Source organism: Protomyctophum parallelum, assembly GCF_964188405.1.
Source record: "Protomyctophum parallelum genome assembly, chromosome: 14".
NCBI lineage: Eukaryota > Metazoa > Chordata > Actinopteri > Myctophiformes > Myctophidae > Protomyctophum > Protomyctophum parallelum.
The window spans coordinates 32,441,682-32,456,941 of record NC_139709.1 but is presented as its reverse complement, the minus strand read 5'-3'; the positions used below and the strand labels follow the sequence as shown (position 1 = coordinate 32,456,941).

At 40.5% G+C, this 15,260-nt stretch overlaps 1 protein-coding gene across 2 annotated transcripts in view; it reads left to right on the top strand.

Moving 5' to 3' along the window:
* The window catches only part of pth1r (parathyroid hormone 1 receptor), a 67,519-nt gene extending 61,792 nt beyond the window's left edge, over nt 1-5,727 (top strand). For both annotated transcript variants that reach the window (XM_083781226.1, XM_083781225.1), the window contains exons 8-13: nt 804-864; nt 1,756-1,822; nt 1,976-2,070; nt 3,641-3,782; nt 4,826-4,867; nt 5,151-5,727. In XM_083781226.1, the coding sequence (XP_083637352.1) occupies nt 804-864; nt 1,756-1,822; nt 1,976-2,070; nt 3,641-3,782; nt 4,826-4,867; nt 5,151-5,516 (773 nt within the window). In that variant the 3' untranslated portion in view covers nt 5,517-5,727. The remainder of the gene's footprint in view (nt 1-803; nt 865-1,755; nt 1,823-1,975; nt 2,071-3,640; nt 3,783-4,825; nt 4,868-5,150) is intronic.
* The last annotated feature ends 9,533 nt before the right edge of the window (nt 5,728-15,260 follow it).

Genomic DNA, 15,260 nt, shown 5'->3' with positions numbered 1-15,260 from the left:
TCACGCTGTCCATGTTCCTGTTATTGTTAGAGCTTCATTATTAGTGTTATTAAAGCTTCAGTATCTGCAGTGCAGACACCTTATTTGGATTTAATTTAAAGGGACACTTCACCCTTTTTGCAAAAACATATATTAATGTTAATGACGTTTAGAAGATTTAGAACACGTTCCCGGGGGGGGTCTTTATGTGTGTAATAGTATAATAGTAATAGTAATATGTGGTTTTAGATATTTTAGATTTCAGCAGTGAGCCCAGTGTCTCTGATGTCATGGACGGGACGCCCTTAAGCGCAGAGCCTCGGTTTCGATGGGCGCTGATGAGACGCTTGTTTTACAGCGACAGGCTAATACCGAACGACAACCTACCTCAAACCCTAACCATAGCCGCAAGCATGGAGCAGCGCATCCCTCACCAACCTTAATCCGGTCGTTTTAACGGACCCCTCGCCAACATTAATCCGGTCGTTTTAACGGACCCCTCGCCAACCTTAATCCGGTCGTTTTAACGGACCCCTCACCAACCTTAATCCGGTCGTTTTAACGGACCCCTCACCAACCTTAATCCGGTCGTTTTAACGGACCCCTCACCAACCTTAATCCGGTCGCCTGTAAAACAAGCGCCCCCCTCAGTGACCATCGACTCCCAGGCTCTGCGTAAAAAAGGTCATCTCGTCATGGACACTGGGCTCACTTACTTCCTGGATTACATGTTGTCTCTTTTGGACACGTCATAACAGATTGAAGATTCTGACAAATGTTCCATTCCATTATTTCCCTAATATGATATTCAATTTCATCCTCAGGTGTTCCGGCTATGTTTGTGACAGTCTGGGCGAGTGTTAGAGCTACCTTGGCAGACACAGAGTGAGTAATACTGTACCCACACACGTACCAAATTCAACATTGTATATCCACCGCTGTCAGGCAGAAGAACCAGAAGCATCACGACGTAGATATGCTATCTTCTCTATCTGGCATATTTAGCCTGTTGACTATGACTCACAGTATGCACTATTACCAACTATTCCCCGAAGCAATTACCGTTGTTTGTTCCTTTTTTGAGAAAGCCAATGGATGTCATTTCTTACGTAGGCTTATTGAAACTTGCTTCAGATAGGTGAGACAGGAGAGAGAGAGAATTACTTACTTACTCCCTTACTCACTCCCTGGAGAAAACGTCAGTAACATTTGAATGACCGGAGGCCATTAATGTGAAAATACAGTGAGCTGTTTTGACGTATATGGCCCTTTACAATAACAGAAATGTTTTAGGAGCCCACTTTTAACCGTAATGGTCCACTTTACTGTCTAGACATTTGAGAGAACTCAAAGTCATTTTTGGTGTTTTTAAAGCATTATGTTATACTTTAGCTATTGAAAAATAACAGATCTACAAGCTCATAGCGCGGCAACGAGTGCCGCGCTACAAGCTTGTAGATCTGCTATTTTTGAAATATCGTGAAAATGTGTCGCAAATCTTTGAAAATACAGTATAGTCTTTCAGAGCGAACTGTTTTTTAACTCAAATCTTTGCTTCTGGGGGGAGGGGGGGGGGCAACATTTTTTTTTAAGATGGGGGTCAGCGGCCATGCAATTACATATATTTTTGGGGGTCCTTGACATGAAAAGGGTTGAGCACCAGAAAACTGTTTAAAACTGATTTTTAGAATCAATCTTTTTAGAATCGGCCTCTCAAGTCTAAATGGGTTATATACTCTGGTGATCTACAGTGTGTTGTTGCTTTATCCAATGCAGGTGTTGGGACCTAAGTGCAGGCAGTTTAAAATGGATAGTTCAAGTGCCGATTCTCACAGCCACGGTGGTAAGTACATTCCCGTTGTCCTTCCCCCCCGCAGCTAAACTGTATTATCTTTTGCAGCACCTGTCCAGTAATGGGCTTTTTTGATTGAACCTCATCGCGTTTGACACACTCGCATCACCGTGTCACCGTGTGCCTTCCTGTTCTTTTTCCCAGGTCAATTTTGTGCTATTTCTGAACATCATCCGAGTCTTGGCAACAAAACTACGGGAAACGAATGCTGGACGATGCGACACTAGACAACAGTACAGGTATCGTCACCCTGCAGTGTTGATTTTTGACATCAAACTTTGTATTTGGTATTTTTTTTGTCATAGTCCTTTGAATAGTTTTAATTTAGTTTTAGTCGCCTGGAATGTTTTAGTGTTTTAAACATTTACGCAGGTTTATACTATGGAATAAATCAATAATAACAATTGGCTTATCCGCCACCCTCGGAACAAATTCAACCACCAATGAGAGGCAGAGTAGGGCAGGTCTTATAAGGGCCTTTCTCGGCCCCACCCTTCTCCCATTTGTTTATGTTGTGTTTAGGCTCCAAGATGGCCGCAGCACCAGGAGGGGGCGGCCTTACTGGGCTGCATTCACAGTCTTTCAAGACACCTGTCTTGTGTTTGTCTTGTGTCTGTGTTTAATGGCCGCTCCAATGCATTTATCAATGGAAGCCCATATGGTTTGATCAAACATTTTGTTTGATGGGGTGGAGGGGGGCAGAACACATCCATCATTGCTGTCTTCAGACACAAGTCAGGTGTCAGACACAAAGTGTCTTGAATGCAGCCCAATAAGGTCATATGTCAACCCCGCCTACCTACGCCCCGCCCCCTCCTGGTGGCTACATACTAATTCCTACACGGGTTGTGTTTATAACCACGCCCCCGGGCAACTTAAGTTTACTGAGGTTAAGGTTAGGATTAGGTTTAGGTATAGTTTTCTCGAGGTTAAGGTTAGGGTTTGGTTTAGGTATAGTTTTACTGAGGTTAAGGTTAGGGTTAGGCTGTCAATCACAGCGACTGGCCAATCACAGCGCGTCGACTGCATAACCCGTGTAGGCTTTGGTATGTCGCCTCCTGGTGCTGTTTGGCCATCTTGGATCCTAAACACAATATAAACAAATGGGAGAGGGGTGGGGCCGAGAAAGGCCCTTATTATCACCAATTGCATCAACTAGTGAATGAAGCCTCTTGGAAATCCTCATGCATTAAAAAAAATAGTTTACTGCCTTTTTAATCTCCGGTCTCTATCAGACTCTACATACTGAAGATCATTCAGAATGCAGCTTCCAAACTGCCTCCCCCTGGCCACCCGGGGCGCCTGATGGAGGGGAAAGGAACTGGTTGGAATAACGTGTTCCTTCCACGCGCTACGTCCAACCAGGGAAACTCCCCCCTGTCAGGTGTAAAGGAGCAACTTGGACACTCATGCATGAAGGAAGCATGAGTTCAAGTCCGTTGCTCTCCCCAGGTTGGCGGAGGGTGTGTAGAGCCCAGGATCACATTAGATAATTGACACGGGTGAAAAATGGGTTACAAAATCGTGGGTTAAAAAAATTATTAGAAAAAAAAAAAAAAAATGCAGCTTCTGGATTTCTAGAACATAGAAAGTGTAACACATTAACACCAATTTTCAGACCTCTGTACTGTATTCATGTCAGTCATAGGGATTTGAAACACAGCCTTTCATAAAGACATTTAAGCTTAATCTAATGTCATTCTGGAATTGGCTTTATGTATATAATTAATATGCTATTTAAAAAAAAATGAAACGTGACATTTTTGTTGCAGCGATAATAATGTGCTCATTCTTCTTTTTAACTTGCAGAAAACTTTTAAAGTCAACACTGGTGCTCATGCCACTATTCGGCGTTCACTATATCGTGTTCATGGGCATGCCGTACACGGAGGTGTCTGGAATACCGTGGCAGATCCAGATGCACTATGAGATGCTGTTCAACTCCTTTCAGGTGAGACCGACGGTGCCACAGCAGTGAGCCAGACGTGACTTTCATGAAGTATGAACCCCATGTCCTGTTAGTCCACACATTGATTTCTCTCCCTGAAGTCTTCAATGAACCCCGGCGCAGAGCTTATCCAGGATTTAACCACTTAAATCGCCTCCGTAAATTATTAAGTCCCCTCAAGGTCATTGAGATCAGCAGGCATAGCTGCTTTTGGTTGTCCCCAGGATGAGGCTTAAACATGGGGGTGCGAGCCTTCTCTGTTGCTGCCCCCAAACTATTATGGAATGAGCTCCCCTCCCATGTTGAGCTGATCCTCTTTGTAATGTCTTAAAAAAAATTGAGAGTTTTGCTTTGTTGTTATGAGTTTTATTGATCTGAATCGTGTGGGTTATTTCAGTTTTATGACCTTATTTGTGTTTTATGATCCTTATTTGAGTTACAACTTGTTTTGTGTTTGTAATTATGTCCCTTAATTGCTCTATAAATGAAGTTGGACTAGGATTGATATGGACCCTATTTAAAAAAAAAAAAAATGAATTTATTTTTATTTTACATTTCTGGAATTATTTTGGCCAATAATGACATCCATGCCAGAAATAGGAAGTCAAGTTACACCTTGTCAGGTCATTATGACCTCCTTTATTCAGTTATTACGAGTCCACTCCTTTGTATTTATTTATTTAACACAGTATAAAAAAACAATACAATATACATACAAATATAGAAAAGGGGAAGTGCTAGGCTAAGGCAAAAATCCCAGGGGGCTTATACGAGGAGGCCTCAACCTATGTAGGACACAATATCACCTATTGTAATCTGCATACTAAAAGTAAAGTACATACTGTACTTGGGTTTATGTTAACCCTTCTGGACAGGAACCCCTTTTGGGGTTCTGTACAGTGTGTACAGTATTCAAATAAATTAAATAAAATGATGCTGCTAGTGAGCTAGTGTGGGCAGTGAGGAGTTAATGACCACTATAACAGATACAGCATAACTCACGTACCGTTTGAGTTGGAACGACTGACATTTGATTTATTTTCCAGGGTTTATTCGTCGCAATTATCTACTGCTTCTGCAATGGGGAGGTAAGAACTTTTGCCAGCATTTTACGTTTTGTGCATAAGTCTTCGCTTGTAATATGATGAATACGATGAAAATAAAGAATACAACTTAGTTCGTATAGCATCTTGCTTACATTAGAAGTATTTCAAAGAACGTTTGAAGCCCTTTACTAGGATCATATATAAACCGGTAGAAAGACAGTCCAAAGTAAACAAAGAATAACCACACACTGACAATGATTGTCAGAGACAGTAAACTCAATAATCATATGCATACTTACGGTATGACTTGTCGTATTCTCCTAAGGTCCAAGCGGAGATCAAGAAGTCTTGGAGCAGGAGGACACTAGCTCTGGACTTCAAAAGGAAGGCCCGGAGCGGCAGCAACACGTACAGCTATGGACCCATGGTGTCGCACACCAGCGTGACCAACGTCACGGCCCGGGGCCCGCTGGCCGTCCACCTCACCGCGCGGCTGGGACCCGCGCCCGTCAACGGGCACCGGAACCTCCCGGGGTACGTGAAGAACGGCTCCGTCTCCGAGAACTCCATGCCCTCGTCGGCGGGGCAGGAGCTCCACATCCCGGAGGAGGAGCGCTCATCCCACACGAGGCCCGCCGAGGAGGACAAACCTTCTCCCGTGGTGGAGGAGGAGAGGGAGACGGTCATGTGACCTCCTCTGTAACCCCAGGCCTTACAGCATGGCGGCCATGTTGAAGGACATTGACATGGAATACAAGCATGGAACAGTCGGGGGTCATCGTCTCTCTCTCGTTTCCGAAGAAGTCGACTACATACATGTCCGACCGTCATCACTGCCATTTGTGTTTTTTCTTCTCCTGTGAATCGCGCCTGGACATTCTTTTTGGACTGATGAGGCTCCAAGGCAAAGGAAGGGGGGGCATCACTGTTTTAAAGTGGGCCACCTTTATGAGGGGGGGGGGGGGGGGGGCAATGATGACCTTCTCTGTTGTAGCAAATACTGCTATCAACTTATCACCCACTACCTACCATACTGAATGTGTGAAAACAGAAAATAGACTGGCATCACCTAATTGTTTTCCACTGGCAAAAGTGCTTTTGTGTTATTTTTACTTTACTCAGTTATTGTCTCATTATTCAACAGACTCGGGGGTTCATTATCTGTCTTAATCCCCTCCTGTTGAGCACACCGAGCTGAGCACGACGCAGCGCACCTGTTGTCAGATTGAACCGGCACGTCTGCAACGTGTCAGCTCAGGTGAGTTGGCTAATGGGGCTACATGTACAGAATGTCGGTACAATTGCATTTCGTTCGGGGGAAACTGTAAATCTCTACGTAGTGTGGCATTTCAATTCCTCTGCATGGACTCAATTCAGGTCCAGTGTAAAAAGGGAACAAGACTCAGGTAATTGAAGTCCCTCCATTATTGCGTTGTTATTGTTGAAGTGGTGTTTTAGTGTGGCCAGCATGGGCGGGTGGTCTTACGACTAAATTATTTCCATATGTTTGTATAGTATTTGGCGTTCACCCATTCAGTGTTAATGGATTTCATGATTGTTCATTATTAGATTTTCTGTTTTCTATGTCAATATTTGGTGACATAATGCTATAAACCAACAGTATTATAACGTATTTCCCTATAGGGGGTTTAGTGGTGCAGAGGCAACATCCGATATGGTATCACGTTGTCTTAACCATTCAAGGCAAAGCACTCAAAAACACAAGTTACAGTAAATGTTTATATTATTGTCCAATGGGGTGTTACTTAGAGAGGATTCCACGAAATTCTCAAATTCCACAACAGATCCAAGCGAGACTTTGTATATAAATTATGAAAGAATAGCACACAAAATATTTTACATATGGTCCAGTGTTCTGCTGCTTTTTTTTGTATATATATGATATGTATACATATGAATAGAAGTCACAATGTTTACAAAGATGATAAATCCATTCTAGTTGTGAGCTAAACGTGTTCATGTTTATGTATTCAAACTATGTTTTGATGTACAGGTACTGAAAGTGTTTCTTGTTTTGTTTTTAGCTACAGATTATTGGAAATGTTCCGTACTGTATATAGTCTACAGTAAAACTGATGAACACATTGACAGTTAAGGGAGATTAACTTTCAATCAAAAATGTAATGAAGCATTAAAAAAAGAATACCTTAAACGCAGTTTTCACATGTCCGTGCAATAGTAGTCTATTAGTCGTCCGTCTGAAAATGGTCTAAAAATGAAAGTCTTTAAGCGGTCTAAGCTTAGCCTAGACGTCGATTAGCAGTTTTTTAAACGTATATATAGTCTATACGTCTATACCTGTAGACGTTGAAACAACATTGTTTCAACGTCTAATCTAAGCCTAAACCACTAACAAACTTTCATTTTTAGCCCATTTTTAGACGTCTATTAGACTAAAACATGCTCAGTTGGGGGTTCACTAAAAGAACTGAATATCTGTTCTGTGAAAATAATATCTTAACAAGTTTTTTAGTCAGTTTATTCCAAAATGACTTTGTTTAATTTATTCCTTCATGCAACTGCATGTTTTAGTACAGCGTGTATCAGATTCTGTACATAATATTTTGTCTTTCAAGTGATTCACCAGTCTTAAAATGTTGTGTCCTGTGCATTTTATATCTAATATTACAGAAAGTGTGGCTATTTGTATTGATTTCATGGTTTACAGATTAGGGCACATTCCTCGTATACCAAAGAAGAAACAGCAGAATGAGTTGCACAGTATTTTTTGCAGTGCTAATATGTCTAATGAAAGGTTTCAACAGCATCATAAAAAAGAAAAATGGCTGGTGAGCTTGCGTGGGTTGACATTCTCAGCCTCCATGGAGAGGAAAATGACTGACTTGCCAACTACTCAGACTTAAATGGTAATTGACTTTAGACTCAAAAGTGTCTCGAGCGAGAGGCCACCTGTCACCAAAATGTTGCAGACAACTAATTATCAGCAATTACGGCTTTCTCACAATGAAGCTATAATTTCTGAGCTACCAAGTCTTCAATATTTCCTACTGGACCACAAATGTGCCAAAATTATGTCCATCATTTTCTGGCTCTAAAGCTGTCTCTCTTCTTATCCTACTTAACCTCCAGGTTGTTTTTGTTTTGTTCATGTATACTATGTTGTTAAACAGCCAGCTAAATACTGTTCACCTTTACTGTACTGTGTGATCTGTTGACAGGTCTGTTTAGATTTTATGTGATAGCTGTATGGTGCCTCTCAGAACACTGTACTATCACCCTACATAGTCAAAATCTCAGTATTTTGACTGTGAAGATGAAGTTTAAAGAGAAATGGAATGGACTCAGCTTTTGAGGTAGAAGTCCACCTGCCGGTTTGCTTAGAACTGCTGTAGTTGTGAAATTAGCCAGAACAGGAGCCATTATGGTCTCGGAGAGCGAGGCAAACTCTACAATTACAGTAGACATTAACCACACTTGCTTCTACACAAACATGTAATAAAACTGCTAAGGCAGGACATATAGCTCATAACTATTAGTTGAAGCAGTATTGTACTAGTGAATATAATAGAATTTAAGTGAAAAACAAGTTACTTAAACAATTTATGCAGATCTAACTAATCTGACCTTTTTTCATTAGAATCAATTTAAAGGAACTTTGACATCCTGCATGCTGTTTTCTCTGAACAGTTTTGACCTTTTTAGAAATGTTCGAAAAGATAATTGGCTTGTCTTGCCCAAAGCTTATACATATAGACTTCTACACACTGAATCAGCCATGAGCACTATTGGGCCACCAAGAAAGACAAATTGAACCACACTGCACCTAAAACTAAATATCACAATAGGAATTCTGGGGAGTGTGTTTTGGCATTTTAAGACCTAGACTTGGACTGGACTTGAACATTTCCATGGGGACTTGGACTGGCCGGGGGCCGTGGCTGGGACATGACTCGACTTGAGTGGAACGCTAATTGCAGGTGGCTGAAGCCCACAATAGTGGAAAAGGAAAAGACTGACTGAGGCAAACCGTTTCATGTTGCTAATATTTCATTGGAATCAAAATGATCACATGTTGCCTATACTTCACTTTCAAATGACAAAATATCATTCCTCCTGTTATAATAAACTGGACTGGGTAATACATTTAAGAATACAGCTGAAGGACTTCTCTTTTAGCCCCAATAGTAAATGTATTTATTAGAATAGCCCTCCCTTACATCTAGTGTCCGTGTGTAAAACGCTAGCAAGATGTAAGTTTGACACATGTAGCAAGTAAATAAAAATGAACAAAACCATAGTTATAATGTGCTTTACTCCCTGTCTTCTAGTTTAATGAACACAATGTATGAGTTCAGCTGTTAAGCTTAATATAGGCCTACTGTATACTCTTATCGGGCAAGGTTTGTCAAAAAATAACTGATCTACAAGCTAACAAATAAACAATGTGTTCCATTGTGCCACGAGTATAAATTACGCTTCAGGCTGGCAAGTGGCAAGTTGTCACTTATTCGCACTGGGTAAGGAAGCTCAGTGTTATGTAGGCAACACAGTCAGGCAGTATATAAATATCTTTATTTTGCTGAGGGCAGACAATTTCAGAACATAAATATCTTTAGTGTGATTCCCATATTCCCTCATAAAACGTATGGACATTAATATTTGAGCACTTTAATACCAGTAACCAGTACCAATAACAGTATTTTGTTCTGATTGTATCATGTAAATTGATTGTGTTTTGGAACTGAGTGTAAAGTAAGGCCAATCTTAATAGAGCTAATGTTGTATTGTTTCTTTCTTCTTCTTCTTTTTTACAAATACCTCTCATAGAAGTAAAAAAATATGTTTAATTTTCTTTATTTATCTCATATTGAAATGTACTCAGAGAAATAGAAAGTGGTCTTTCGCATGATTATGCTTAAGATGCAGACGATTTCAAACATACCGGTAATCTTGTTATCATGCCATATTGATTTAGGCAAGTTGATGTAAGTGTAATGTAAATGTAAACTTGGAATAAAAAAAATTAAGATGTGTTTTGGCCTCTAAAGTTCATCCGTATACTGTAAGGAAGACAATAAATGTTGCATTATTTGCTGGATGGATATTTTTGTGGTCAGAAAGTTTTTGATAAATTTTTATTTTTTTATTTTCTTTATATACATTATCATACAAAAATATTTCTTTGAAAAATGTACTGAAAAATCGCAAGTGCAAAATATGAAATGTCCTTTTGCAAAAGTTGTCCATGAACGGCGCGGCAGAGTTCATTTTGTGAGCAGTTCACTTTTTCTTGCCTCCTTTTTTCTTTTTAGGTTCCTCCTCTTCTACTTCCTCTACTACTTCTTCTTCCTCCTCTTTGGCCTCTTTCTTTTTCTTCTTGGATTTCTTCTTTTCTTTTTCCTCCACCTCCGCGGAGACGGTTTCCACCTCCACTTTTTCCACCGGCTTCACAGCTGTAACGATACAACAGAAAGACTTCAGTCCTCACAAACAGTTAAACCACCAATTACTTTTTACTCCACTACCAGTAAGACGCCTTAAAGGCGATGGCGGCCGCAGGGCTGAGGGTAAGGGGTCATCTCGCCCCTTTGCCAACTCGCCCCTGCGAAAAGTGAAGACGGCTCGACCCAGAATTTCGAAAAGTGAAGACGGCTCGCCCCAAGCCGTGGATAGCTCGCCCCCAAAGCGTGGATATCTGGGGCTGAGACACTATACCGGGATAATGTTACTTCATTATCTTCTTGTTTTTTTTAATCAAAGGCTACTTACAGTAATATCCAAATCCAACAGATAAACAAGTGGAGCAAGTGCCTATATGAAGTGTCTTCAGTAATATGAATACTCAAATGTGCTAGTTACAAGTTGGATTATTATTATTATTTAGATTATTACAAAATATGCATTAACCATGAAATTAAGCCATATTTTATACTTTATACAAACTTGTGAGGTTGTAGATCTGCTATTTTCAAAGATTTTTTTGACACGTTTTGAGAAATAAAGAAGTTAAGTTAAAGTCATTCTGCACTATTTCTACATAGAGTAATGCTACTTTTACTGGTGCTTCCCGGTGTCCCTGCTTCGGTGCTTCCTATGGTAATAGGAATTAATTGGTCAATATGTTTTAACCCAAAAACCTTGATACAAAAGGTATTTCAATGGATTCTGGTAACAACAATCTAGGAAAATGTGCATTCTGGAAAAGCGTCGTTTTCGAGATGGCGTCCAAGATTATTATTATTCTTAGAGCCTTCAGACACACTATAGATTAGAATGTGGTCCATGTGGGGGTTCTCTTCATGCTGATAGGTGGTCACCTTATCACCTAAAACTGGAGTATGAATGCTTTACTGGCTGCTGTTGCTGCTGTGCACACTGGTCTTGCAACACATGGTCATGACCAGTGTTGCAAGATTTTACAACAGAAACAATTAGGCTGTAGATCTGTTAGTTAAATAGCCTATGTTTTGCCTTTTTTTAAATGTATGGGGTCCCTGGCACCAAATGTTTTCAAATGGAGGTTTGTGGACAATTACATATTAACCCATTGATGCCTGAGGCCGAATCTGGGAACGCCTTCTAGGGCCTGACCTAAGGTTTCTGAAAACCTTCAAATTCGGATGATTTTTTTAAAATAGTTATGTTGCTACATGTATAGCAATAGCTGATGAGACACAGAGAGCGCGCCGGCATCAAGGGTAGAACAACGTATACGTTGCACCAGGCGTCAATGGGTTAAGCCCAAATTAGCTACTACACTTTCGAAACAAGCCTCAAAAAACAACATGCAACTACCAATATTTACAAGCGACTTCACAGAAAAACAAGAAATGATCACATTGTTATATTTGTCAGGTGAAAGAAGCGTTATGTTCCCCCCCCCCCCCCCCCCATATTAGTATGATTATTATTGTAGTGACATGTATGTTTGTGTGTCACAATCTCACACTTCACAGCCGTTTGCGTGGGAAAATATATGATTATTATTTTAGTAACGTGTATGCAGCGGCAGCCGCGTTTGGTTTGAAGTTATATCGAGTGACGTTCGAACGTTGCAAACGTGTCTTCCCCGTCAAACCGTGAGTGTGAGTCTGTGAGTGATCATGCTTGTCTGCTGCGTTGTGTGTTAGGCCTGACTCACACCTTCACAACAGATTGATGTATAGCTGATGCATGAGACTTATTGACTGATGCAAGCTCGCAATTCATTTCCAATGGGAGTCACATGGTTTGACACAACATTTTTGTTGTATGAGGGGGAGGGGGGGAGTCGAAACCATAGACTGTAAAAAATATGGACAAAGCATTCTCCGGGTCTAACATGAACGTAAAATGAAGCCTGTCAGTCCTTGTATTGTAAGTCGCCATCTTTCTAGATCCGTTTGGGCCCAGCTGGCCCATTGGCTGGCCCAGACAACGAGGCGGGACTTCCCCCCTTCTTCTCCGTTGGTTTTTATTTTGACTCGAGTGGGAGGGGAATCCCGATCATAGACTGTAACGGTAGCCACGCCCCTCAGAACATACGCAACTTTATGGTCATTTTTTTTATAAATGGGACCATAATTTTCCAAAAAGAATATTATGACATTAGAAATGAGACTTTAAACTAGTGACTGGAAGCAGAAAGTATTCATGACCATGTTTATTAAAGGTTTTATGACATTCATTTTCATTTATATTTCTTTTTCTTTTTTCTTTTAGGTTTTATGACCTCAATTACACCCAAAAAACCTGAACTTTGAACATTCAGTGGATTTTCTGTGGTCTGAAGTTTTCTTTGGGGTTTGGAAGCCTTTTGAGCTACAATGAAAACAGGCAAAACAGTGAAAACAGTGACATCTGCTGGCAAATCCCATTGACATATATGGGATTTGCAGGATCTTACATCACAAACTGCCGGCAAATCAGAGCACCTGTTTGAGCCAGAAAACCCCAGATCACAGAAAATCGACTGAATGTTAAAAGTTCATGTTTTTTGGGTGCAATTGAGATTAGAAAACCTAAAAAAAATAAGAACAATTCCAAAACCTTTTTTTTAATGTCACAATCCCTTTAAGGTAATACAGTCTAGGTGAAGTTGGGCCCAAATACATGGACCTCTATGGGGCTATGGGTTTTTCTGGGTCCAATGACAGCACCACAACAGGCCATTATATGAACTTTCAGGAAAACCCGATTTCCTCAGTGGCTTCACAAAATATTTGTCTGACTGCCCCCCTGGTCGAAACACAGCCGAAAGCCATACAACAAAAATGTTGTGTCAAACCATGTGACTTCCATTGGAAATGCTTTCTTGAGGCCTCTTGGCACTTACGTCTCATTTGTCTGGATGTACCCAATCTCTGTATGGGGATTACATGGTGCTGATTTGAATCAGCGGTGTGGAGGAAGATCTTGTAGTAAGTAGGCAGACTAATTTCTGTCAGGAACTGATTTGATAGGATGCCGATATAGGACCCATTTCTGTATTTTAAGATGTAGTTGATTGGCCATCTCTTGCAATGTGTAGGATGAATCACTGCTGTATATTTTATCTATAAATGAATCTATCCATTGTAATGTTTTATTTTGACCTTCATCCCAGTATCGATTTGCCACACACACACACACACACACACACACACACACACACACACACACACACACACACACACACACACCCTGTATCTGTATTGATTCACTCTCATCTGCGGAAGCCTACAGATATGTCCGTGGCGCCATGAGTGCTGCTTTACAAGCATCACAGCAGGTTTTTAATTTGTTCAAGAACATGTTGCCTTGAAAATGCATTAATGTGCATCATTCATTGGTATCATATGCACAACCTTCAAATCATCAGCTACAGCTAGGCTGCTGTGACTGTAGTAAACTTTGTGGGTGTTTGACTATGACTCTTTGAGTGTCATATGACATTATTAGAAACACATAGAGAGCCAGCTCTGAATGTCCATAAAAGGTTTGTAACTATGATTTGTTTCCATTTCCATTCTTCAGCGTTATGGGAGTATCAATGAAAATAAAACATTTGAGAGCCACTACTAGCGGACTCATAATGTGCCATAGTAGTGTCATAGTAATGAGTATCATATAAATACATATTCTGAAGAAAACCTACAGTCTTGACATTCAGTAATTGGGTAGTATGATCAAAATAAGAACATTATAATGGTGTGTAAAAAAAAAGAACATCTAAAATGTTGACAAGGCAATTCCAAGGCCAAGTCTTTGCCACATTTTGTCCGTCTACACGGTCGGACATCTGCTCATAGCATTAATGATGTGCCTACTGCCTTGTAGAACGTCATGTTTTTGTGTGGCATTATTTAATTACCATCGTTCTTCTTTCTCAATCAAGTCATGACTCATTATATTCCAGCCAAGTGTACTACAGTATATAACCTGCAGTTTATATATTCCCTGGCTGGCATGTACAATACAGTCTACTTGCCAGCCCATAGAGCCCCATTGTGAACCTGGACATTTTGAGTAGGCTACCCTATACAGCTATATACCCTATACCCTATATTAGCTTATTATGCTAATTATGAAAATTGCCCAACATAATGCAAGTTAGAATCCAGCCGTTTCTAAATGCTGGGGACCCATACTCAACATTGTATTGTATGTTTTTTTTTATTATTATACTGTCTGTCACATGTGGCACGTATATTGTGAAAGCAGTGGATCTAGTCAGTCAGGCATTTTAGAGGTCTTAGGTCAATTGGAGGATACTGTACAATTAGGGGAAACTCCCCTACGTTTTCGGGAAATTACCATTTGATCACACATCACTGCCCCTAACTTTTACTATGATACCAGTCATACCACACCCTCTTTATTCACCCAATCTCACCGTGTGTGATGTTTTTTTTATCCCAAAACTCTACGCTGAAAGTACGGAGATTTGATGACATTTCAACCATCTGATGGGATGCATAAAAGCTTGAAGCTTACAAAAGTGTCAGGAAACATTGGGACAAATGCATGTCATCTGGGGAAGATTACTTTGAAAGGGACGGTACATAAAAATGATATATGTGCAATATTTGGAATAAATGTCAGCCCTCACATCTGTGGATGGGATATGCTGTATGACATATCAACTGAATGTACTTTGTATTCACACCCTTCAGGAAGTCAGTTCCGTTGAAGTCAGTTCAACGGACCACAAAATGAAAATGCGCAACTGTTCCTCATTAACCACTTAAGTCCTATTTTAAACTTCATCGTACGGAGGTGTCACACAGCAAAAATAGCAAATCTATAAGCTCACAATGTGATGTGTCGCACGTCAGCTATAGCTTGTAGATCTATTTTCTAAAAAGTGTGACATTTGCAAAACCCTTGCCACGCCCAAAAAAGGCACGCCAGTTTCAAAGTGATTAATTCAACAGGGCTTTATGATCGGGTGTAGGACTGGTTCCGCTAGTTTTCATAATCTGCGTCTGATTCC